The sequence below is a fragment of the Oncorhynchus gorbuscha genome, linkage group LG22 (genome assembly GCF_021184085.1).
Source record: "Oncorhynchus gorbuscha isolate QuinsamMale2020 ecotype Even-year linkage group LG22, OgorEven_v1.0, whole genome shotgun sequence".
Classification (NCBI taxonomy): domain Eukaryota; kingdom Metazoa; phylum Chordata; class Actinopteri; order Salmoniformes; family Salmonidae; genus Oncorhynchus; species Oncorhynchus gorbuscha.
In genome coordinates, this window is record NC_060194.1 from 45,803,660 (window position 1) to 45,830,130 (window position 26,471).

Genomic DNA, 26,471 nt, shown 5'->3' on the forward strand with positions numbered 1-26,471 from the left:
GTAGGTGCCAGGAACACCGGTTTGGGTCTTTGAACGGGGTATGGTGGTAGGTGCCAGGAACACCGGTTTGGGTCTTTGAACGGGGTATGGTGGTAGGTGCCAGGAACGCCGGTTTGGGTCTTTGAACGGGGTATGGTAGTAGGTGCCAGGCGCACCGGTTTGGGTCTTTGAACGGGGTATGGTGGTAGGTGCCAGGCGCACCGGTTTGGGTCTTTGAACGGGGTATGGTTGTAGGTGCCAGGCGCACCGGTTTGGGTCTTTGAACGGGGTATGGTTGTAGGTGCCAGGCGCACCGGTTTGAGTGTGTTAAGAACCGCAACACTGCTGAGTTCTTCACACGCAACAGTTTCCTGTGTGTATCTAGAAAGGTCCAACACCCAAAGGACATCCAGCCAACTTGACACAACTGATGAGAATCATTGGAGTCAACATGGGGCCAGCATCCCTGTGGAATGTTTTTGACACCTTGTAGAGTCCATGCCCCCGACAAACTGAGTCTGTTCTGAGGGCAAAACGGCGATGCAACTCAATGTACTAGGAAGGTGTTCTTAAAATGTTTTGGTGTACTCTGTGTAGAACTTATTGAACAACTTTATTGTTGTCGAAACATTAAACGCACACAACATGTTATATGTGGTGCCATTGCCATGTGCTAAAACCATATTATAACCTTCTGTGAATCTGGCACCTGTTTGTGGCCTTGGTCAAAGAGAAAGCTGTTTTTAAAGTGTATGTTTAGCTGTGAATCTGGCACCTGCTTGTGGCCTTGGTCAAAGAGAAAGCTGTTTTTAAAGTGTATGTTTAGCTGTGAATCTGGCACCAGCTTGTGGCCTTGGTCAAAGAGAAAGCTGTTTTAAAAGTGTATGTTTAGCTGTGAATCTGGCACCAGCTTGTGGCCTTGGTCAAAGAGAAAGCTGTTTTAAAAGTGTATGTTTAGCTGTGAATCTGGCACCTGCTTGTGGCCTTGGTCAAAGAGAAAGCTGTTTTTAAAGTGTATGTTTAGCTGTGAATCTGGCACCTGCTTGTGGCCTTGGTCAAAGAGAAAGCTGTTTTTAAAGTGTATGTTTAGCTGTGAATCTGGCACCAGCTTGTGGCCTTGGTCAAAGAGAAAGCTGTTTTTAAAGTGTATGTTTAGCTGTGAATCTGGCACCAGCTTGTGGCCTTGGTCAAAGAGAAAGCTGTTTTTAAAGTGTATGTTTAGCTGTGAATCTGGCACCTGTTTGTGGCCTTGGTCAAAGAGAAAGCTGTTTTAAAGGTGTATGTTTAGCTGTGAATCTGGCACCAGCTTGTGGCCTTGGTCAAAGAGAAAGCTGTTTTTAAAGTGTATGTTTAGCTGTGAATCTGGCACCTGCTTGTGGCCTTGGTCAAAGAGAAAGCTGTTTTAAAAGTGTATGTTTCGCTGTGAATCTGGCACCAGCTTGTGGCCTTGGTCAAAGAGAAAGCTGTTTTAAAGTGTATGTTTCGCTGTGAATCTGGCACCTGCTTGTGGCCTTGGTCAAAGAGAAAGCTGTTTTTAAAGTGTATGTTTAGCTGTGAATCTGGCACCTGCTTGTGGCCTTGGTCAAAGAGAAAGCTGTTTTAAAAGTGTATGTTTCGCTGTGAATCTGGCACCTGCTTGTGGCCTTGGTCAAAGAGAAAGCTGTTTTAAAGGTGTATGTTTAGCTGTGAATCTGGCACCAGCTTGTGGCCTTGGTCAAAGAGAAAGCTGTTTTAAAAGTGTATGTTTCGCTGTGAATCTGGCACCTGCTTGTGGCCTTGGTCAAAGAGAAAGCTGTTTTAAAAGTGTATGTTTCGCTGTGAATCTGGCACCTGCTTGTGGCCTTGGTCAAAGAGAAAGCTGTTTTTAAAAGTGTATGTTTTGCTGTGAATCTGGCACCTGCTTGTGGCCTTGGTCAAAGAGAAAGCTGTTTTTAAAGTGTATGTTTAGCTGTGAATCTGGCACCAGCTTGTGGCCTTGGTCAAAGAGAAAGCTGTTTTAAAAGTGTATGTTTCGCTGTGAATCTGGCACCTGCTTGTGGCCTTGGTCAAAGAGAAAGCTGTTTTTAAAAGTGTATGTTTCGCTGTGAATCTGGCACCTGCTTGTGGCCTTGGTCAAAGAGAAAGCTGTTTTTAAAAGTGTATGTTTCGCTCAAGAGTGTCACTGCATTGAGCAACCGACAATTTGTGCAGAAACACCCACAGTCAGACCACCCACTATAGATTAGGATGTGTTTTAATCTTTCCGTTTCTGTAATATGTCACAACGCCAGTGTCAACGTTTACATCTTTCCCCTGAATGGACAATCAATTCATTTATTATCAGTGTTGTCTTTATCTCATGGCTGTTTCATGATCTGTGTGGATTCGTATTGGATTTGTAAGCTTTTCCCATTGTGTGTTTATCCATTCTGGACTATAGAATAGAATAGAGCTCCGGTCCAGGCATATCTTACTGGACAATGCAGAAAGCTGTAGCCTACAGCAGTAGGTCATCTGATGCATTAGGTCATCTGTGTAGTAAGTCCAGATAGGAAATGGCTTTGTCATTGTGCGCTACCACTGTTTTAGCCATACAATGTGGGTGGTTTAATACAAGCAGAAGTCTATCATAATGGATTGAAGGGAGGGAGGGATGGAGAGAGAGAGAGGGGGAGGGAGGGAGAGAGATAGAGGGGGAGGGAGGGATGGAGAGAGAGGGAGGGAATGGGGAGAGAGAGATGGATAAGCGGGCAGTGTACTGTGATTAAGTAGTTATAGCCTACTGAACTGCTATTTTTAGCCAAGTACTGCATCTAGGGGTAGGTAGTGTAAAATCTGCATTTTGTGGAGCAGGCAGTGGAATGTGTATGTGTGGGTGACGATATGCATTATCAACGTTGGTGCCAACCTATATTGTACCATTTTGATATATTTCACATTTAAATGTGGAATACTCACAGTAGTTGAGACATGTCTTTGACAGAGATGATTCTTCAACCAAAAACAGTGTATTCATACAGAGAGCGAGAGAATCAGAGACCAAGAAAAATAAATGAATGACTTGAAAGAGAAGAAGAAAGAAGAGAGGGAGAAAGAAGAGAGGGAGAAAGAAGAGAGGGAGAAAGAAGAGAGGGAGAAAGAAGAGAGGGAGAAAGAAGAGAGGGAGAAAGAAGAGAGGAAGAAAGAAGAGAGGGAGAAAGAAGAGAGGGAGAAAGAAGAGAGGAGAAAGAAGAGAGGGGAAAGAAGAGAGGGAGAAAGAAGAGAGGAAGAAAGAAGAGAGGGAGAAAGAAGAGAGGAAGAAAGAAGAGAGGGAGAAAGAAGAGAGGGAGAAAGAAGAGAGGGAGAAAGAAGAGAGGGAGAAAGAAGAGAGGGAGAAAGAAGAGAGGGAGAAAGAAGAGAGGGAGAAAGAAGAGAGGGAGAAAGTGGATTACTTTGCGCTGTGACGTTCAGATTGATCCTGTGGAGTAAAACCGAGACCTTTAGGCAGACACACTTTAAAACAGTACAATATAATAAAGAATATAGTGTGTCTACAGTACCTAAATTGATTAGGCCTACATATCGATTCCCCCCCCAGTGTTGTTATATGGCAGAGTCTCCTAGTCTCCTCCTGGGTCTCCTTATCATAACAGTTGATCACAAAGATGCCTGTGATTTATCCTCTAACCCCAGGGGCCCCCTCTCTCTCTCTCTCTCTCTCTCTCTCTCTCCATCTCTCTCTCTCTCTCTCTCTCTCTCTCTCTCTCTCTCTCTCTCTCTCTCTCTCTCTCTCTCTCTCTCTCTCTCTCTCTCTCTCTCCGTCTCTCTCTCTCTCTCTCTCTCCGTCTCTCTCTCTCTCTCTCTCTCTCTCTCTCTCTCTCTCTCTCTCTCTCTCTCTCTCTCTCTCTCTCTCTCTCTCTCTCTCTCTCTCTCTCTCTCTCTCTCTCTCTCTCTCTCTCTCTCTCTCTCTCTCTCTCTCTCTCTCTCTCTCTCTCTCCGTCTCTCTCTCTCTCTCTCTCTCTCTCTCTCCGTCTCTCTCTCTCTCCGTCTCTCTCTCTCTCTCTCGTCTCTCTCTCTCCGTCTCTCTCTCTCTCCTCTCTCTCTCTCTCTCTCTCTCTCTCTCTCTCTCTCTCTCTCCGTCTCTCTCTCTCTCTCTCTCTCTCTCTCTCTCTCTCTCTCTCTCTCTCTCTCTCTCTCTCTCTCTCTCTCTCTCTCTCTCTCTCTCTCTCTCTCTCTCTCTCTCTCTCTCTCCGTCTCTCTCTCTCCGTCTCTCTCTCTCTCTCTCTCTCTCTCTCTCTCTCTCTCTCTCCGTCTCTCTCTCTCTCTCTCTCTCTCTCTCTCTCTCTCTCTCTCTCTCTCTCTCTCTCTCCGTCTCTCTCTCTCTCTCTCTCTCTCTCTCTCTCTCTCTCTCTCTCTCTCTCTCTCTCTCTCTCTCTCTCTCTCTCTCTCTCTCTCTCTCTCTCTCTCTCTCTCTCTCTCTCTCTCTCTCTCTCTCTCTCTCTCTCTCTCTCTCTCTCTCTCTCTCTCTCTCTCTCTCTCTCTCTCTCTCTCTCTCTCTCTCTCTCTCTCTCTCTCTCTCTCTCTCTCTCTCTCTCTCTCTCTCTCTCTGTCGGTGGAGGAAGTGGAAGAGCGCTGCCCAACAGTCAAAGTCACAGCTATTTAACTCACAAAGGGCTTTATTAACTAAATGTCTAGTTGTACTGTGTTTCCAGCTCTGAGCAGCTCTGGGCATGTTGAGAATGAATATTGTGTAGTATTCCTGTTCCAACTTCCTGCCACACTGTAATAAGACTGGATTTCCTGACCCCCAACTGAGTGTGATAATTGGTGAAAATGTATAAAGCCCAACCAGATAACCCCCCCCCCCCCGTAGCCCCACATTTCTTATCCGGTCAATCACATTGCCATGATTGAATACATGTATATATTAAATCCCATTACAGTATATCATTTTTTTTACACATAAAAATAAATAAATGGAAAGCTGAAAGTTAAAAAGTCATAAAAAACATAAAATCAGTGTTGATGTTGTCCTGGACTGGCCCTCAGACTGGTGTTCACAAGTGTGATGTGTCCTGATTTATCCTAATGGAATAGATTTGTTGGAAAACTCCACTTTGCTAAAGGTTTAACCTTCTCCAGCAATCAAATATCATCATTTCTCAGTCATTAATGTTCAAGAAAGAGTATGTAGGAACTTAAAAGTCCCTCAAAAGCTTTGAAGTACAGTGTGTGTTCTTTGAGTCTGTTTGATACATTTGATGAATTTTCAGAAATAGGAACAGAGATAAATGTTAGAGTTCACCAGGAGGTTATTAATAAATGTATTAACATCTAATGTCTTATGTGTTATAAATGTATTAACATCTAATGTAGGTCTTATGTCTTATGAATGTGTTATAAATGTATTAACATCTAATGTATGTCTTATGAATGTGCTATGAATGTCTTTTAACATCTAATTTATGTCTTATGAATGTGCTATGAATGTCTTATTGTGCAAACCGGTCTCATTAGAATATGTCTAAATACTGACGTTTAACAGTTATTTGTCACCTGTGCAGACGTATTAGTTATAGAACACTAACCAATATGTCTTAGTGTTCTATTTTGAACTATTTTTGTTCTTCTGTTCCCAGTTCCTCTGCTTGAAGAATATCCGGACCTTCCTGACATCCTGCTGTGAGGTGTTTGGGATGAAGAAGACTGATCTGTTCGAGGCCTTCGATCTGTTTGATGTCCGGGACTTTGGAAAGGTAACAAAGACATACCGCTGCCAACTCTCCTCTCTGTTTGTTCTTACCTTAACAAAAAAAGTCATACAGGAAGTCCTGCAGAATATATCACAGGATTATCGTGGCCACTTTCCTGTCGGACAATTCCTGCAGGAATCCTGCAGAATCATGTAGGACTCTTGCAGGTAGACCTCAAATAAATCTTGCAGGATTGTTTCCTGAATGACTAGCTGCAGGAAATGTCCTACACCAAAATGGCCCCCAAATCCTGTGGGATATCCTGCGGGTAAGAATCCTCCAGGTAATTCCACAAGATTTCCAGGGCGGCCATTTTCCTGTAGGAACACCTGCTGGGTTCCTTCCTCATCTTTCAGAGAATTTCATGTTGGACAATTCACATTCTTTCCAAAGAATGGACACATTGCACAAGATATAAGGTTGCATGGCGATGTTATTATCCCATGAAGCAACAGCTGACGTGTTGGATTGTCCATTTCACCAGCACTGCATAAAATATAATTTGATGTAGATTTTGAATAAATATGGTAAAAGCACATTTTGTGACAAGAGTGAGAATAACGATGACATCACGAGAATAGCGTATGTGTATTGGTGTGTATTGGTGTGTATCGGTGTGTATCGGTGTGTATCGGTGTGAATTGGTGTGAATTGGTGTGTATCGGTGTGTATTGGTGTGTATCGGTGTGAATCGGTGTGTATCGGTGTGTATCGTGTGTATCGGTGTGTATCGGTGTGAATTGGTGTGTATCGGTGTGTATCGGTGTGTATTGGTGTGTATTGGTGTGTATCGGTGTGTATTGGTGTGTATCGGTGTGTATTGGTGTGTATCGGTGTGAAGTGAAACGGATATCTGCAATGGTAAACATGGTGAGAGTTTGTTTTAATATGGCTGGTACAACAGCAACATCTGACAGTGAAGCATGTGTGTTCGGCTCAGGTTTAAAGGGAGAAATGAGAAGTTGAAACTGTGTTGTGGTGTTTCCTTCGCCTGCATGGCTGTCCGGTGCTGCCTTCTGTGGTAGTCGGTCTCACTTTAACAGGCTCTGTCTTAACTGAGGAGGACAGGAGACAGATGACAGGGGCAGAGTTATCACTACAGAACATCAGAATATCAGTAGCAAGGGGAGTGACAAGGGGAGTAGCAAGGGGAGTGACAAGGGGAGTAGCAAGGGGAGTGACAAGGGGAGTGACAAGGGGAGTGACAAGGGGAGTAGCAAGGGGAGTAGCAAGGGGAGTGACAAGGGGAGTAGCAAGGGGAGTGACAAGGGGAGTGACAAGGGGAGTAGCAAGGGGAGTGACAAGGGGAGTAGCAAGGGGAGTAGCAAGGGGAGTGACAAGGGGAGTGACAAGGGGAGTGACAAGGGGAGTAGCAAGGGGAGTAGCAAGGGGAGTAGCAAGGGGATTAGCAAGTGGAGTGAGCAAGGGGAGTGACAAGGGGAGTAGCAAGGGGAGTGACAAGGGGAGGGGAGCAAGGGGAGGATTAGCAAGGGGAGAGTGACAAGGCAAGGGAGTAGCAAGTGGAGTGAGGGGAGTAGCAAGTGGAGTGACAAGGGGAGTAGCAAGTGGAGTAGCAAGGGGATTAGCAAGGGGAGTGACAAGGGGAGTAGCAAGTGGAGTAGCAAGGGGATTAGCAAGGGGAGTGACAAGGGGAGTAGCAAGGGGATTAGCAAGGAGAGTGACAAGGGTAGTAGCAAGGGGAGTAGCAAGGGGAGTGACAAGGGGAGTAGCAAGTGGAGTAGCAAGGAGAGTGACAAGGGGAGTAGCAAGGGGATTAGCAAGGGAGTGACAAGGGGAGTAGCAAGGGGAGTAGCAAGGGGAGTAGCAAGGGGAGTAGCAAGGGGAGTAGCAAGGGGATTGACAAGGGGAGTGACAAGGGGAGTGACAAGTGGAGTGACAAGGGGATTAGCAAGGGGAGTGACAAGGGGAGTAGCAGGGGATTAGCAAGGGGAGTGACAAGGGGAGTAGCAAGTGGAGTGACAAGGGGAGTAGCAAGGGGATTAGCAAGGGGAGTGACAAGGGGAGTAGCAAGTGGAGTAGCAAGGGATTAGCAAGGGGAGTGACAAGGGGAGTAGCAAGTGGAGTAGCAAGGGGATTAGCAAGGGGAGTGACAAGGGGAGTAGCAAGGGGATTAGCAAGGAGAGTGACAAGGGGAGTAGCAAGGGGAGTGACAAGGGGAGTATCAAGGGGATTAGCAAGGGAGTGACAAGGGGAATAGCAAGGGATTAGCAAGGAGTAGTGAGCAAGGGGAGTAGACAAGGGGTATTTAGCAAGGAGAGTGACAAGGGGAGTAGCAAGGGGAGTGACAAGGGGAGTATCAAGGGGATTAGCAAGGGGAGTGACAAGGGGAGTAGCAAGGGGATTAGCAAGGAGAGTGACAAGGGGAGTATCAAGGGGATTAGCAAGGGGAGTATCAAGGGGATTAGCAAGGGGAGTACAAGGGGAGTAGCAAGGGGATTAGCAAGGAGAGTGACAAGGGGAGTATCAAGGGGATTAGCAAGGGGAGTATCAAGGGGATTAGCAAGGGGAGTGACAACGGGAGTAGCAAGGGGATTAGCAAGGAGAGTGACAAGGGGAGTAGCAAGGGGAGTGACAAGGGGAGTATCAAGGGGATTAGCAAGGGGAGTGACAAGGGAAGTAGCAAGGGGAGTGACAAGGGGAGTAGCAAGGGGATTAGCAAGGGGAGTGACAAGGGGAGTAGCAAGGGGAGTAGCAAGGGGAGGGGAGTGACAAGGGGAGGGGAGTGACAAGGGGTGACAAGGGGAGTAGCAAGGGGAGTAGCAAGGGGAGTGACAAGGGGAGTAGCAAGGGGAGTGACAAGGGGAGTGACAAGGGGATTAGCAAGGGGAGTGACAAGGGGAGTAGCAAGGGGAGTGACAAGGGGAGTATCAAGGGGAGTAGCAAGGGGAGTGACAAGGGGAGTGACAAGGGGAGTAGCAAGGGGAGTAGCAAGGGGATTGACAAGGGGAGTAGCAAGGGGAGTAGCAAGGGGAGTAGCAAGGGGAGTGACAAGGGGAGTAGCAAGGGGAGTAGCAAGGGGAGGACAAGGGGAGTAGCAAGGGGAGTAGCAATGGCCTCGGCTGAGAGAAAAATGACAAGGGAGATTTTAGCAAGGGGATTAGCAAGGGGAGTTTACAAGGGGAGTGACAAGGGGATTAGCAAGGGGAGTGACAAGGGGAGGGAGTGACAAGGGGAGTGACAAGGGGAATAGCAAGGGGAGTGACAAGGGGATTGTTAGTTCTCAAAGATTATATTAATTAACAAAAATATTGGTTCATTTGTTAGCAAGGGAGTCGGACAAAATGGGAGTGACAAGTTTAATAATGAAGGAAAACGTACAAAAACAAGGGGAAAACTATACAGCCTATCTGGTGACAACTAGCAAGGGGAACAATCACCCACGACAAGGGCTGCCTAAATAGGTTCCCAATCAGAGACAGCAATCACCTGGATGAGTAGCAAGGGAGTGACAAGGGGAATCCCCAATAGTCAAGGGATTAAAGAAAACACAAAATACTAAAACCAGGGGAGTGACAGAACCCCCCGCCCCAAGTGGAGTAAACAAGGGGAGGGTCCGGGTGGGCAATGGCCTCGGCTGAATTTGAGAAAAATGTTTAGGCCCTCATCTTGGCAGTGTAGAGAGATTTTAGAATTTTTAAGGACTGGACTGAGGGGTAGCTCGGGACTGAGGGGAAGCTCGGGACTGAGGGGAAGCTCGGGACTGAGGGGAAGCTCAGGTAGTTGGCTCTGGCAGATCCTGGCTGGCTGGCAGTTCCGGCAGATCCTGGCTGACTGGCGGATCCTGGCTGAATGGCGGATCCTGGCTGACTGGCGGTTCCGGCAGATCCTGTCTGACTGGCGGATCCTGGCTGACTGGCGGATCTGGAAGATCCTGGCTGACTGGCGGATCCTGGCTGACTGGCGGATCTGGAAGATCCTGGCTGACTGGTGGATCTGGAAGATCCTGGCTGACTGGTGGATCTGGAAGATCCTGGCTGACTGGCGGATCCTGGCTGACTGGCGGATCTGGAAGATCCTGGCTGACTGGCGGATCCTGGCTGACTGGCGGCTCTGGTTGCTCCATGCAGACTGGCAGCTCTGGCTGCTCCATGCAGACTGGCAGCTCTGGTTGCTCCATGCAGACTGGCAGCTCTGGCCGCTCCATGCATACTGGCAGCTCTGGCTGCTCCATGCAGACTGGCAGCTCTGGCTGCTCCATGCTCTGACAGCGCTAGACAGCGCTTGACAGGCGGGAGACTCCAACAGCGCTGGAGAGGAGGAAGGCTCTGACAGCGCTAGGCAGGCGAGGCGCACTGTAGGCCTGATGCGTGGTACTGGCACTGGTGGTACTGGGCCGAGGACTCGCACAGGAAGCCTGGTGCGGGGAGCTGCCACTGGAGAGCTGGTGCGTGAAGGTGGTACTGGATAGATCGGACCGTGCAGGCGCACTGGAGCTCTTGAGCACCGAGCCTGCCCAACCTTACCTGGCTCGATGCCCACTCTAGCCCGGCCGATACGAGGAGCTGGTATGTACCGCACCGGGCTATGCACCCGCACTGGAAACACCGTCCACACCACAGCATAACACTGTGCCTGCCCGGTCTCTCTAGCCCCCCGGTAAGCACAGGAAGTTTGCGCAGGTCTCCTACCTGGCGTAGCCATACTTCCTGTGAGCCTCCCCCCAGGAATTTTTTGGAGTTGACTCTCGGGCTTCCTTGCCAACCGTGTTCCCTCGTATCGCCGGCTCCTCTCTCTCCGGCTGCCTCTGCTCTCCTAAGTGCCTCCACCTGTTCCCATGGGAGGCGATCTCTTCCAGCCAATATGATATGACTATAGTCAGACCAGCCAGCCACACATCTTGGAGATAGTGTTGATATAACTATAGTCAGACCAGCCAGCCACACATCTTGGAGACAGTGTTGATATAACTATAGTCAGACCAGCCAGCCACACATCTTGGGGATAGTGTTGATATAACTATAGTCAGACCAGCCAGCCACACATCTTGGAGATAGTGTTGATATAACTATAGTCAGACCAGCCAGCCACACATCTTGGAGATAGTGTTGATATAACTATAGTCAGACCAGCCAGCCACACATCTTGGAGATAGTGTTGATATAACTATAGTCAGACCAGCCAGCCACACATCTTGGAGATAGTGTTGATATAACTATAGTCAGACCAGCCAGCCACACATCTTGGAGATAGTGTTGATATAACTATAGTCAGACCAGCCAGCCACACATCTTGGAGATAGTGTTGATATAACTATAGTCAGACCAGCCAGCCACACATCTTGGAGATAGTGTTGATATAACTATAGTCAGACCAGCCAGCCACACATCTTGGAGATAGTGTTGATATAACTATAGTCAGACCAGCCAGCCACACATCTTGGAGATAGTGTTGATATAACTATAGTCAGACCAGCCAGCCACACATCTTGGAGATAGTGTTGATATAACTATAGTCAGACCAGCCAGCCACACATCTTGGAGATAGTGTTGATATAACTATAGTCAGACCAGCCAGCCACACATCTTGGAGATAGTGTTGATATAACTAGCCAGTCAGACCAGCCAGCCACACATCTTGGAGATAGTGTTGATATAACTATAGTCAGACCAGCCAGCCACACATCTTGGAGATAGTGTTGATATAACTATAGTCAGACCAGCCAGCCACACATCTTGGAGATAGTGTTGATATAACTATAGTCAGACCAGCCAGCCACACATCTTGGAGATAGTGTTGATATAACTATAGTCAGACAGCCAGCCACACATCTTGGAGATAGTGTTGATATAACTATAGTCAGACCAGCCAGCCACACATCTTGGAGATAGTGTTGATATAACTATAGTCAGACCAGCCAGCCACACGTCTTGGAGATAGTGTTGATATAACTATAGTCAGACCAGCCAGCCACACATCTTGGAGATAGTGTTAGAATTTACCGTCTCTTTTCTGGATTTTGATAATTAGTGGGTATCGGCCTAATTTTGCTCTGCATGCATTATTTGGTGTTTTACATTGTACACGGAGGATATTTTTGCAGAATTCTGCAAGCAGGGACTCAATTTGCTGTTTGTCCCATTTTATGAATTCTTGGTTGGTGAGCGGACCCCAGACCTCACAACCATAAAGGGCAATGGGTTCTATAATTGATTCAAGTATTTTTTAGCCAGATCCTAATTGGTATGTTGAATTTTATGTTCCTTTTGATGGCATAGAGGCCCTGTCATCCCTCTGTCTCTCTCTCATTTAAATCTACAGTAGAATTCATGCCAACATCTCTCTTTCTCATTTAAATGTACACTAGGATGTAAAGCACAACCATCTCCATCCGTCCGCCCGCCCGCCCGCCCGCCTGTCTGTGTTCTGTTGTGGCCTCTTTCAAGCATACTGCACACAACATTTACTTACTTTTTGCAACAAAAGCCTGCTAAAGACCAACAAGCACCTTTTTTATACAGGCTCTCTATAAACAGAATATACAGTATGTCTTTGACCGGGAGGTGTGCTTACTAACTGCAAACCACATCTTGTAAAAGCAACACCTAGCTAAGTGGAGCAGTGGTGCCCCTGTGAGCTACTACACACACACACACACACACACACACACACACACACACACACACACACACACACACACACACACACACACACACACACACACACACACACACACACACACACACACACACACACACACACACACACACACACACACACACACACACACACACACACACACACACACACACACACACACACACACACACACACACACACACACACACACTCGTCTCAGTCAGTGTTGTCTGTGTACTGAAGAAGATTGACGTTAATCTGAGGAGATGATCGTCTTAATATCTACATCAAACTGTTGCTGTGTAATTCCTTATGTTAAACTGATTTTTTTAAAGAAGCTTTATAAAAGACATTAAATAACATGAAATGTAAAGGACATATAATTAAATGTGTGTGTGTGTGTGTGTTTGTGCTGTGCACGTGTGTTTTGTGTGTGTGTGTGTGTGTGTGTGTGTGTGTGTGTGTGTGTGTGTGTGTGTGTGTGTGTGTGTGTGTGTGTGTGTGTGTGTGTGTGTGAGTGTGTTCAGAAATTGAAATGGAAATGGTCCAAAGAGGGCTGTTGTCTCATGTGGGAATGTTCTGGGAATGTTCTGGGAATTACATTTACATTACATTTAAGTCATTTAGCAGACGCTCTTATCCACAGCGACTTACAAATTGGTGCATTCACCTTATGACATCCAGTAGAACAGTCACTTTACAATAGTGCATCTAGATCTTAAAGGGGGGGGGGGGGTGAGAAGGATTACTTATCCTATCCTAGGTATTCCTTAAAGAGGTGGGGTTTCAGGTGTCTCCGGACTGTTCGGGAATGTTCGAAATAGAACGTGGTTTAATCTCAGACAGACTACAGTGTAATCCTGTGGCCACTACAGACTGGGCTTCAGGCAACTGCATAATAATGAGAGAGTATTTTAACCTACGTTTCACCCTGAGTTACCACTAGTACCAGGAGTCTCTCCCAAGACCTCTTCATCACCACCATCATCATATCCAGGCTGCATCACATACACCCCCCACCTTAGGGTTTAGGCACTTAATGGAGATTTGAAGCAGTATATTTTAGAAATTGTTTACACCTGTTCAATCTTTTCAGGTCAAGTGGGTGGTTACCACAGGCCTCTCTCCAGGCCTCTCTCCAGGCCTCTCTCCAGGCCTCTCTCCAGGCCTCTCTCCAGGCCTCTCTCCAGGCCTCACTGAGTGTTGTTGAATCAGCAGAGACAGATTAGGTTACTACAGGCCTCTCTCCAGGCCTCTCTGAGTGTTGTTGAATCAGCAGAGACAGATTAGGTTACCACAGGCCTCTCTTCAGGCCTCTCTCCAGGCCTCTCTCCAGGCCTCTCTCCAGGCCTCACTGAGTGTTGTTGAATCAGCAGAGACAGATTAGGTTACCACAGGCCTCTCTCAGGCCTCTCTCCAGGCCTCTCTCCAGGCCTCTCTCCAGGCCTCTCTCCAGGCCTCACTGTGTTGTTGAATTAGCAGAGACAGATTAGGTTACTACAGGCCTCTCTCCAGGCCTCTCTCCAGGCCTCTCTCTCCTGTTGAATCAGCACAGACAGATGCACAATGATGGAAGCTCGCCCCCCCCCCCTCCCCCATCTTCTTCTTAAGGAAAACAACCATGTTATACGTTGATGCCGGAATAAAGCCTATACAATGAGCATCGTTTAAAAAATAAATAAATACATCTTTACCGTCTGGCCTCCGGTCCGTATCTGATCCGATCTGTCCTGCTGTTCCTCTCAGCTCACAGGTGATATGACCTTCTATAGTTCTCCTGTGCTCTCCTCCGTGCTGCGAGTGCTCTTCTCACCGTGTGTGTGTGTGTGTGTGTGTGTGTGTGTGTGTGTGTGTGTGTGTGTGTGTGTGTGTGTGTGTGTGTGTGTGTGTGTGTGTGTGTGTGTGTGTGTGTGTGTGTGTGTGTGTGTGTGTGTGTGTGTGTGTGTGTGTGTGTGTGTGTGTGTGTGTGTGCGCGTGCATGCTATTTCACCTCAAGCACCACTCTGGCTGTGTTATTGAGTTCGAATGAAACCTGACGAAGACATTCCTGAGCAGATGAAACAGCTGACGTTTTTATCAAGAGATGAACTATAACTTTTCATGTCAACATACGGTAGGATTGGCACACTGTGGTACACTGTGGTATTTCACCCAGTAGATTTGGGAGTTTATCAAAATTGGATTTGTTTTTTCAAATTCTTTGTGGGTCTGTGTAATCTGAGGGAAATATGTGTCTCTAATATGGTCATACATCAGGAGGTTAGGAAGTGCAGCTTAGTTTCCACCTCATTGTGTGCACCAGTAGTGGAACAAGTACCCAATTATCATAATTGATTAAAAGTAAAGATACCATAATAGAAAATGACTTCTTGGGTAAAAGTAAAATACTTCTTGGGTAAAAGTCTAAAAGTATTTGGTTTTAAATATACTTAAGTGTCAAAAGTAAGTTGCTAAAATGTACTTAAGTGTCAAAAGTAAGTTGCTAGAATGTACTTAAGTGTCAAAAGTAAGTTGCTAAAATGTACTTAAGTGTCAAAAGGAAAAGTACAAGTGTGTGAATTAGACAATTTTCCTGTCCTGCTAAACATTCCAAATGTAACGAGTACTTTTGGGTGTCAGGGAAAATTGTATGGAATAAAAAGTATATAATTTTCTTTAGAAATGTAGTAAAGTAAAAGTTGTCAAAAAATATTAATAGTAAAGTAAAGATACCCCCAAAAACTTTCAAGTATTTTTACTACTTAACATAGTACTTTCATAATTCTACGTATTTTTAACACTACTCAGTCATGTGTGCACATAGCCTGTCTTCTCTGCTGAGAACCAGGTCACATAGCCTGTCTTCTCTTGAGAACCAGGTCTGCCTTCGGCGGCCTTTCTCAATAGCAAGGCTATGCTCACTGAGTCTTTACAAAGTCGAAGCTTTGCTTAATTTTGGGTCATATCACTCTCTCATGTACAGTAGTCGTCCTGTCTGTCTGTCTGTCTGTCTGTCTGTCTGTCTGTCTGTCTGTCTGTCTGTCTGTCTGTCTGTCTGTCTGTCTGTCTGTCTGTCTGTCTGTCTGTCTGTCTGTCTGTCTGTCTGTCTGTCTGTCTGTCTGTCTGTCTGTCTGTCTGTCTGTCTGTCTGTCTCTGTCTGTCTGTCTGTCTGTATCTCTCTCTCTCTCTGTCTGTCTGTCCCCACATCCATAACCAGGTTCTGCTACAAGTCTCTATAGCTCACATACAGTATCACAGAGTGCGGCAAAAAATGCCTGCTAAAATATCTAAAGATCTCTATCAGAAAGCAGCTAAAGCGGATGTATTTAAACAAGGGATATTTAAAGAATCTGAACACCTGGGTTAGAGGCAAAGCCACAGCATACACTCGCACAGGAAACGACAAGGTCTGTGAAGATACAAGCACTCTCATGCCCAACACACAAGTTTGTTTTTAGAATACACGCTGTACTTGAGCTAAGTTTGAAAAAATCTAAATAATGATTTAATTGTATATATTTAATCTTAATGTAAATATCTTTGATATATGGTTGTAAAATAATGAAGTAATTAAATAAGGCGTTGCAGACTATAAAAAAAAACAGATCTGAGGGCAAATAGCTGAGTGTCTGTTGAGGAGAAGCCAGACAAGGAATCAACTTCCTCAAGGGGAATATAATAATAATAATAATATATGCCATTTAGCAGACGCTTTTATCCAAAGCGACTTACAGTCATGTGTGCATACATTCTACGTATGGGTGGTCCCGGGGATCGAACCCACTACCCTGGCATTACAAGCGCCATGCTCTACCAACTGAGCTACAGAAGGACCCCTGGAAGATGGGAAGAGTTACTTGTAACCATCAGTTCAGTTTCTTTTAGTTTAGCCAAGTGTTCTACTCAACCTTCTTTCTCGGTAATAGCAGTGCCGATTTAAATACTGATCTTGTTAGCGAATGAGAAGACCTCTCGTCTATCCACCAATGTGACACGTACGCTTTGCACAAGACTCGGTAGTTTCATATACGTTCCTTGTGCAAAGGATATGTATGCAGGGTTTAAGCCTACATGTCCACCACAATGTGACAGACTTGTCATACTATGGAAGTAGAAGACTGGGGTGAGGAATAGAAGTGATATACCACAGAATATACAGAACAAGTCATATATTTTCACTTACGTAGACAGTGATATGCATATCAGATCTGATAAGTAGTGTCGTGTTTAAATTCAGCAGAGATCTCTAGCTTTTGCGGCACAGAACAGGGGTTTTCTGTTTATCTCAACCAATTGCTCATGGGCGTTCTGGACTTTTACCTCAACCACATTCCCTCTCCTCACACTATCACCTCGGTGACTTTCTCAACCTTCGTTAGTCAGCTACTATTGTCTCTAGGTTTGAGGAACATGAGAAACTTGAACATGGTGCAAATGATCAAACCCTTATTGAACCCATCATCAGGGCCGTAACTACATCTGAGGACTCGAGGTCTGGCCCGCCGTCATTTTTTATAATTAAATTACAGTGCCTTCAGAAAGTATTCATACCCCTTGACTTATTCCACATTTTGTTGTGTTACAGCCTGAATTCAAAATGTGTTAAATATATATATTTTTCTAACCCATCTACACACAATATCGCATAATGACAAATTGAAAACATGTTTTTAGATATTTTTGCAAATGTATTGGAAATTAAATACAGAAATATCTAATTTACATAAGTATTCACATTAGAAGAAGCACCTTTTGGCAACGACTACAGCTGTGGGTCTTTCTGGGTAAGTCTCTAAGAGCTGTGGGTCTTTCTGGGTAATTCTCTAAGAGCTGTGGGTCTTTCTGGGTAAGTCTCTATGAGCTTTCCATACCTGGATTGTGCAACGTTTGCCCATTTGATTACAATTCTTCAAGCTCAAATTGGTTGTTGATCATTGCTAGAAAACCATTTTCAGGTCTTGCCATACATTTTCATGTAGATTTAAGTTTGAAAAAATTAACTCGGCCACTCAGGAACATTCACTGTTTTCTTGGTAAGCAATTCCAGTGTATATTTAGCTGTGTGTTATAGGTTATTGTCCTGCTGAAAGATGAATACATCTCCCAGTATCTGTTGGAAAGCAGACTAAAACAGGTTTTCCTCTAGGATTTTGCCTGTGCTTAGTTCAATTTCGTAAATTTTTGTATCCTGAAAAACTCCCCAGTCCTTAACGATGACAAGCATACACATAACATGATGCAGCCACCACTATCCTTGAAAATATGGAGAATGATCCTCAGTAATGTGTGTATTCGACTTGTCCCAAACAAAACACTTTGTAGGGGTGTGTGGGTCCTCTCATTTTTCTGGAGGGCATCTAAAGCTAATTTCCTGCATCTCTACACAATCTAATATGACCAATGGCTCTTCTAACCGTCTCTATTTAGAATAACAAGTCATCAGAAATGTCCAAACATCAATCTAGGTAAGGGATCATTATTACATATGTTTAAGTGATTGATAAGACTGAAATAGATCAATGATAATTCAATATTAAATATTGTGTTGCAACTTTAACCAAGATCCTAACAAATGAACAACTCATTGTCTCCGAAGACATCCTCTATATCAAATTTCAGCACGCCAGACCCCAACCAGCCTAGTCAATAACTCAACTCTCTCCCCGACCCCTACCAGCCGAGTCAATAACTCAACTCTCTCCCCGACCCCTACCAGCCTAGTCAATAACTCAACTCTCTCCCTGACCCCTACCAGCCTAGTCAATAACTCAACTCTCTCCCCGACCCCTACCAGCCTAGTCAATAACTCAACTCTCTCCCCTACCCCTACCAGCCTAGTCAATAACTCAACTCTCTCCCCGACCCCTACCAGCCTAGTCAATAACTCAACTCTCTCCGCGACCCCTACCAGCCTAGTCAATAACTCAACTCTCTCCCCGACCCCTACCAGCCTAGTCAATAACTCAACTCTCTCCCCGACCCCTACCAGCCTAGTCAATAACTCAACTCTCTCCCCGACCCCTACCAGCCTAGTCAATAACTCAACTCTCTCGCCGACCCCTACCAGCCTAGTCAATAACTCAACTCTCTCCCCGACCCCTACCAGCCTAGTCAATAACTCAACTCTCTCCCCGACCCCTACCAGCCTTGTCAATAACTCAACTCTCCCCGACCCCTACCAGCCTTGTCAATAACTCAACTCTCCCCGACCCCTACCAGCCTAGTCAATAACTCAACTCTCTCCCCGACCTCTACCAGCCTTGTCAATAACTCAACTCTCCCCGACCCCTACCAGCCTTGTCAATAACTCAACTCTCCCGACCCCTACCAGCCTTGTTAATAACTCAACTCTCCCGACCCCTACCAGCCTTGTCAATAACTCAACTCTCTCCCCGACCCCTACCAGCCTTGTCAATAACTCAAATCTCTCCCCGACCCCTACCAGCCTTGTCAATAACTCAACTCTCTCCCCGACCCCTACCAGCCTTGTCAATAACTCAACTCTCCCCGACCCCTACCAGCCTAGTCAATAACTCAACTCTCTCGCCGACCGCTACCAGCCTAGTCAATAACTCAACTCTCCCCGACCCCTACCAGCCTAGTCAATAACTCAACTCTCCCCGACCCCTACCAGCCTAGTCAATAACTCAACTCTCTCCCCGACCCCTACCAGCCTAGTCAATAACTCAACTCTCCCCGACCCCTACCAGCCTTGTGAATAACTCAACTCTCCCCAGAAACTTCCTTCCCATGTTTTGCTTTTTTGTTTCAAGAAAATGTTTGGAAAACAAAAGTTGAATAAAAACCCACATATACCTACACATTAACACACATAAACAGCAAATTCTCCATATAATTCATATCATAGTGCTAATGGTACTGAAGAGCTCTTTTTACTTGTATAGCTGGGTCACCCCGTCCTGCCCCCAGGGGTCCACAACCCTGCAGCACCCCAACACACCCCACTCAGCTTGAGGATCTCAGTGAAATTCATTATTGGTTTCAGGTGTGTTAGGCCAAGGCCAGAGTGTCAACAGTACAGCGGACCCCCAGTGCCAGGCCTTAGCAAGCCCAGCAGCTAGGGATTGGCTAAATAGGTATCTCCCCTGACATGGGCATGTTTTCAATACAGTATAAGCCATCCAGACCTAATATTAATGGACAAATGTATGTAATAAATGCATCACTAGCCACTTTAAACAATGCCACTTTATATAATGTTTACAAACCTTACATTACTCATCTCCTATGTATATACTGTATTCTATACCATTTACTGCATCTTGCCTATGCTGTTCGGCCATCACTCATTCATATATTTTACGTACATATTCTTATTCATTCCTTTACAATTGTTAGATTACTTGTTAGGTATTACTGCATGGTCGGAACTAGAAGCGCAAGCATTTCGCTACACTCACATTAACATCTACTAACCATGTGTATTTGACAAAAACAATTTGATTTGATTTGACCTTTATGAAAGTTGCACAGTATACCCTTAAATCTAATCTAGTAATGCATAACTTGACATTTCTTCCATCCACTGTGGGAGGATAACCAACCTTCCATTTTTGCATTTTTTAGCCGGTGTAAATGCTAGGTTATACAGTCTCCAGTATCAACATTTCCACACAAACAAAAACAGGGAGAAGGGAGAATCTGTAGACATGCTGAGATAAAAGAAGATACTCTTTGCCAGAATTCAGTCGGTCTTCACAAGACTTAAGACATATGCAAATATGTTCCCTTTTGTGTTTTTACACCCCCAGCAGAATAATAATAATAAATAATAATAATATATGCCATTTAGCAGACGCTTTTATCCAAAGCGACTTACAGTCATGTGTGCATACATTCTACGTATGGGTGGTCCCAGGGATCGAACCCACTACCCTGGTGTTACAAGCGCCATGCTCTACCAACTGAGCTACAGAAGGACATTTCTGAGTGCATGATGTTCAGGTTCACTGTCATATTTGACTCATTTCAGGAAACGAGGCATCACTAATGGAGAGGAATTTAACGTAAAGCTTTCAAAAAAAATCTAAGTGCGTTTCTTTTGAAGAAATGCAAAAAAATAATAATTTGGGAGCCAGGTTTTCCTGTGTCTACCCTTCTCAATGGCAAGGTTGTGCTCACTGAGCCTGTACTTTGTCTACTTTCTAAGGTTTTGATCAGTAACCCATGGTAAAAATATTTTGCCATGGGGTCGTATCGATTCAGGGCCAGATAAAACTGCATTTTGCTTTGTGCTTGTGTTTCCCAATAAATCATGTAGTTTTTTTTTTTTTACTGTGTTGTAATTTAGTTTATTCTGATTGATTAGTCCTGAGGCTTCAATGTGTTAGTAGAACAGGTTTGTGAACTCAGCCCCAGGACCAGCTGGATGAGGGGACTCTTTTCTTTGCTCAGCTCTTGGTATTGCAGGGCTTGGTAATGATATGAGAGAGTGGTTACTGTATTTTAGATGTTTCCAAAACTAAATAGCTCTTTTTTAGTTTTTATTATTAGTGGACATTGGCCTAATTCTGCCCTGCATGTGTTGTTTGTAGTTTTCCTCTGGACATGTAGGAGAATCTTACAGAACTCTGCATGCAGGGTTTCAATGGGGTGTTTGTCTTATTTGGTGAAATCTTGTTTTGCAAGTGGACCCCACACCTCGCTGCCATAAATTGCAATTGGTTCAATGACACATTCAATTCTTTTTAGCCTAATATGAATAGGCATTTCAATTTGAATTTGTTTTTTTATGTCGTAGAATGCCCTGCATACTTTCTCTCTCAGTTCATTCACTGCCACATTTAGGTGTTCAGTTGAGCTTATTTTTAAACCTTAGTAATTGTAGTGTGTGCAGTACCCTATATATTTGGTCTAATTCCCTGAGATTTGGATCTTCTCTGAAAACCTGTTACGCTCGTTGAAAGATGAAGACCAAGGCGCAGGGTCGTAGGTGTACATTTGACTTTTATTTAAAATGACACACACACACACACAAAAAAAATATATATATATATATATAAACAAATGTAAAGTTCTATAGGGCGAGACAGCGACTGCAAAAACAAGATCCCACAATCTAAGGTGGGAAAAAGGGCTGCCTAAGTATGATCCAGGTAACGATAGATAGCTGCCTCTGATTGGGAACCATACCCGGCCAATAAAGAAATAGAAAACTAGAATGCCCACCCCAATCACACCCTGACCTAACCGAATAGAGAAATAAAAAGGCTCTATAAGGTCAGGGCATGACAAAACCATTTTTTAAAATTCTTTTGGGGGTTTACTGCCAGGGCCCATGTCTGGCAGTACTGCTCTAGCAGGTCCAGGCTCTGCTGTAGGCCAGGTGCTGTGGGGGTTTACTGCCAGGGCCCAGGTCTGGCAGTACTGCTCTAGCAGGTCCAGGCTCTGCTGTAGGCCAGGTGCTGTGGGTGTTTACTTCCAGGGCCCATGTCTGACAGTACTGCTCTAGCAGGTCCAGGCTCTGCTGTAGGCCATGTGCTGTGGGGATTTACTGCCAGGGCCCAGGTCTGACAGTACTGCTCTAGCAGGTCCAGGCTCTGCTGTAGGCCAGGTGCTGTGGGTGTTTACTTCCAGGGCCCATGTCTGACAGTACTGCTCTAGCAGGTCCAGGCTCTGCTGTAGGCCAGGTGCTGTGGGTGTTTACTTCCAGGGCCCATGTCTGACAGTACTGCTCTAGCAGGTCCAGGCTCTGCTGTAGGCCAGGTGCTGTGGGGGTTTACTTCCAGGGCCCGTGTCTGACAGTACTGCTCTAGCAGGTCCAGGCTCTGCTGTAGGCCAGGTGCTGTGGGTGTTTACTTCCAGGGCCCATGTCTGACAGTACTGCTCTAGCAGGTCCAGGCTCTGCTGTAGGCCATGTGCTGTGGGTTTTTACTGCCAGGGCCCATGTCTGACAGTACTGCTCTAGCAGGTCCAGGCTCTGCTGTAGGCCAGGTGCTGTGGGTGTTTACTTCCAGGGCCCAGGTCTGACAGTACTGCTCTAGCAGGTCCAGGCTCTGCTGTAGGCCAGGTGCTGTGGGTGTTTACTTCCAGGGCCCATGTCTGACAGTACTGCTCTAGCAGGTCCAGGCTCTGCTGTAGGCCAGGTGCTGTGGGTGTTTACTTCCAGGGCCCATGTTACATTTACATTTACATTTAAGTCATTTAGCAGACGCTCTTATCCAGAGCGACTTACAAATTGGTGCATTCACCTTATGACATCCAGTGGGACAGTCACTTAACAATAGTGCATCTAAAACTTAGGGGGGTGGGGTGAGAGGGATTACTTAACCTATCCTAGGTATTCCTTAAAGAGGTGGGGTTTCAGGTGTCTCCGGAAGGTGGTGATTGACTCCGCTGTCCTGGCGTCGTGAGGGAGTTTGTTCCACCATTGGGGGCCAGGGCAGCGAACAGTTTTGACTGGGCTGAGCGGGAGCTGTACTTCCTCAGTGGTAGGGAGGCGAGCAGGCCAGAGGTGGATGAACGCAGTGCCCTTGTTTGGGTGTAGGGCCTGATCAGAGCCTGGAGGTACTGAGGTGCCGTTCCCCTCACAGCTCCGTAGGCAAGCACCATGGTCTTGTAGCGGATGCGAGCTTCAACTGGAAGCCAGTGGAGAGAACGGAGGAGCGGGGTGACGTGAGAGAGCTTGGGAAGGTTGAACACCAGACGGGCTGCGGCGTTCTGGATGAGTTGAAGGGGTTTAATGGCACAGGCAGGGAGCCCAGCCAACAGCGAGTTGCAGTAATCCAGACGGGAGATGACAAGTGCCTGGATTAGGACCTGCGCCGCTTCCTGTGTGAGGCAGGGTCGTACTCTGCGGATGTTGTAGAGCATGAACCTACAGGAACGGGCCACCGCCTTGATGTTAGTTGAGAACGACAGGGTGTTGTCCAGGATCACGCCAAGGTTCTTGGCGCTCTGGGAGGAGGACACAATGGAGTTGTCGACCGTGATGGCGAGATCATGGAACGGGCAGTCCTTCCCCGGGAGGAAGAGCAGCTCCGTCTTGCCGAGGTTCAGCTTGAGGTGGTGATCCGTCATCCACACTGATATGTCTGCCAGACATGCAGAGATGCGATTCGCCACCTGGTCATCAGAAGGGGGAAAGGAGAAGATTAATTGTGTGTCGTCTGCATAGCAATGATAAGAGAGACCATGTGAGGTTATGACAGAGCCAAGTGACTTGGTGTATAGCGAGAATAGGAGAGGGCCAAGAACAGAGCCCTGGGGGACACCAGTGGTGAGAGCGCGTGGTGAGGAGACAGATTCTCGCCACGCCACCTGGTAGGAGCGACCTGTCAGGTAGGACGCAATCCAAGCGTGGGCCGCGCCGGAGATGCCCAACTCGGAGAGGGTGGAGAGGAGGATCTGATGGTTCACAGTATCGAAGGCAGCCGATAGATCTAGAAGGATGAGAGCAGAGGAGAGAGAGTTAGCTTTAGCAGTGCGGAGCGCTCCGTGATACAGAGGAGAGCAGTCTCAGTTGAATGACTAGTCTTGAAACCTGACTGATTTGGATCAAGAAGGTCATTCAGAGAGAGATAGCGGGAGAGCTGGCCAAGGACGGCACGTTCAAGAGTTTTGGAGAGAAAAGAAAGAAGGGATACTGGTCTGTAATTGTTGACATCGGAGGGATCGAGTGTAGGTTTTTTCAGAAGGGGGTGCAACTCTCGCTCTCTTGAAGACGGAAGGGACGTAGCCAACGGTCAGGGATGAGTTGATGAGCGAGGTGAGGTAAGGGAGAAGGTCTCCGGAAATGGTCTGGAGAAGAGAGGAGGGGATAGGGTCAAGCGGGCAGGTTGTTGGGCGGCCGGCCGTCACAAGACGCGAGATTTCATCTGGAGAGAGAGGGGAGAAAGAGGTCAGAGCACAGGGTAGGGCAGTGTGAGCAGAACCAGCGGTGTCGTTTGACTTAGCAAACGAGGATCGGATGTCGTCGACCTTCTTTTCAAAATGGTTGACGAAGTCATCTGCAGAGAGGGAGGAGGGGGGAGGGGGCGGAGGATTCAGGAGGGAGGAGAAGGTGGCAAAGAGCTTCCTAGGGTTAGAGGCAGATGCTTGGAATTTAGCGTGGTAGAAAGTGGCTTTAGCAGCAGAGACAGAGGAGGAAAATGTAGAGAGGAGGGAGTGAAAGGATGCCAGGTCCGCAGGGAGGCGAGTTTTCCTCCATTTCCGCTCGGCTGCCCGGAGCCCTGTTCTGTGAGCTCGCAATGAGTCATCGAGCCACGGAGCGGGAGGGGAGGACCGAGCCGGCCTGGAGGATAGGGGACATAGAGAGTCAAGGGATGCAGAGAGGGAGGAGAGGAGGGTTGAGGAGGCAGAATCAGGAGATAGGTGGGAGAAGGTTTGAGCGGAGGGAAGAGATGATAGGATGGAAGAGGAGAGAGTAGCGGGGGAGAGAGAGCGAAGGTTGGGACGGCGCGATACCATCCGAGTAGGGGCAGTGTGGGAGGTGTTGGATGAGAGCGAGAGGGAAAAGGATACAAGGCAGTGGTCGGAGACTTGGAGGGGAGTTGCAGTGAGGTTAGTGGAAGAACAGCATCTAGTAAAGATGAGGTCGAGCGTATTGCCTGCCTTGTGAGTAGGGGGGAAGGTGAGAGGGTGAGGTCAAAAGAGGAGAGGAGTGGAAAGAAGGAGGCAGAGAGGAAAGAGTCAAAGGTAGACGTGGGGAGGTTAAAGTCGCCCAGAACTGTGAGAGGTGAGCCGTCCTCAGGAAAGGAGCTTATCAAGGCATCAAGCTCATTGATGAACTCTCCGAGGGAACCTGGAGGGCGATAAATGATAAGGATGTTAAGCTTGAAAGGGCTAGTAACTGTGACAGCATGGAATTCAAAGGAGGCGATAGACAGATGGGTAAGGGGAGAAAGAGAGAATGACCACTTGGGAGAGATGAGGATCCCGGTGCCACCACCCCGCTGACCAGACGCTCTCGGGGTGTGCGAGAACACGTGGGCGGACGAAGAGAGAGCAGTAGGAGTAGCAGTGTTGTCTGTGGTGATCCATGTTTCCGTCAGTGCCAAGAAGTCGAGGGACTGGAGGGAGGCATAGGCTGAGATGAACTCTGCCTTGTTGACCGCAGATTGGCAGTTCCAGAGGCTACCGGAGACCTGGAACTCCACGTGGGTCGTGCGCGCTGGGACCACCAGAGTAGGGTGGCCGCGGCCACGCGGTGAGGAGCGTTTGTATGGTCTGTGCAGAGAGGAGAGAACAGGGATAAACAGACACATAGTTGACAGGCTACAGAAGAGGCTACGCTAATGCAAAGGAGATTGGAATGACAGTACTGCTCTAGCAGGTCCAGGCTCTGCTGTAGGCCAGGTGCTGTGGGGGTTTACTTCCAGGGCCCATGTCTGACAGTACTGCTCTAGCAGGTCCAGGCTCTGCTGTAGGCCAGGTGCTGTGGGTGTTTACTTCCAGGGCCCATGTCTGACAGTACTGCTCTAGCAGGTCCAGGCTCTGCTGTAGGCCAGGTGCTGTTGGTGACAGCAGGCAGAGGTCATCTGCGAAGTGCATACATTTAACCTCTGAATTATTTCATGTTTTACCCTCTACATCCCTTTCAATAACTTTGTAGAACAGTCCTATATGCTAAGTAGAATCAAATGCTTTTTGGAAGTTGATAAAGCAAGCGTACATTTTGGTATTATTTTGGTGGACATGTTTATCTCTCAGGGTGTGTAGGGTGTAAATACAGTGCATTCGGGAAGGATTCAGACCCCTTGACTTTTTCCACATTTTGTTTACGTTACAGCCTACTTCTGAAATTCGTTAAATTGTTTTTTTTTCTTTTCTTCATCAATCTCCACACAATGCCCCATAATGTCAAAGCAAAAACCGTTTTTGGGAAATTTTTGCAAATGTAGAAAAAACTGAAATATGACATTTACATAAGAATTCAGAGACTTGTCCCGAAGCCACTCCTGCGTTGTCTTGGCTGTGTGCTTAGGGTCATTGTCCTGTTGGAAGGTAAACATTTGCTCCAGTCTGAGCTCCTGAGCGCTCTGGAGCAGATTTTCATCAAGGATCTCGCTGTACTTTGCTCCGTTCATCTTTCCCTCAATCCTGACTAGTCTCCCAGTCCCTGCCTCTGAAAAACTACCCACAGCCTGATGCTGCCACCACCATGCTTCACCGTAGGGATGGTGCCAGGTTTCCTCCAGATGTGACTCTTGGTATTCAGGTCAAAGAGTTCAATCTTGGTTTCAT

At 46.7% G+C, this 26,471-nt stretch overlaps 1 protein-coding gene across 4 annotated transcripts in view; it reads left to right on the forward strand.

Annotated features, from left to right (window-relative positions):
* vav3b (vav 3 guanine nucleotide exchange factor b) overlaps positions 1 to 26,471 on the forward strand; it is a 120,184-nt gene that overhangs the window by 1,862 nt on the left and 91,851 nt on the right. For all 4 annotated transcript variants that reach the window (XM_046322344.1, XM_046322347.1, XM_046322345.1 and 1 more), the window contains exon 2: positions 5,577 to 5,693. In XM_046322344.1, coding sequence (XP_046178300.1) covers positions 5,577 to 5,693 — 117 coding nt within the window. The remainder of the gene's footprint in view (positions 1 to 5,576; positions 5,694 to 26,471) is intronic.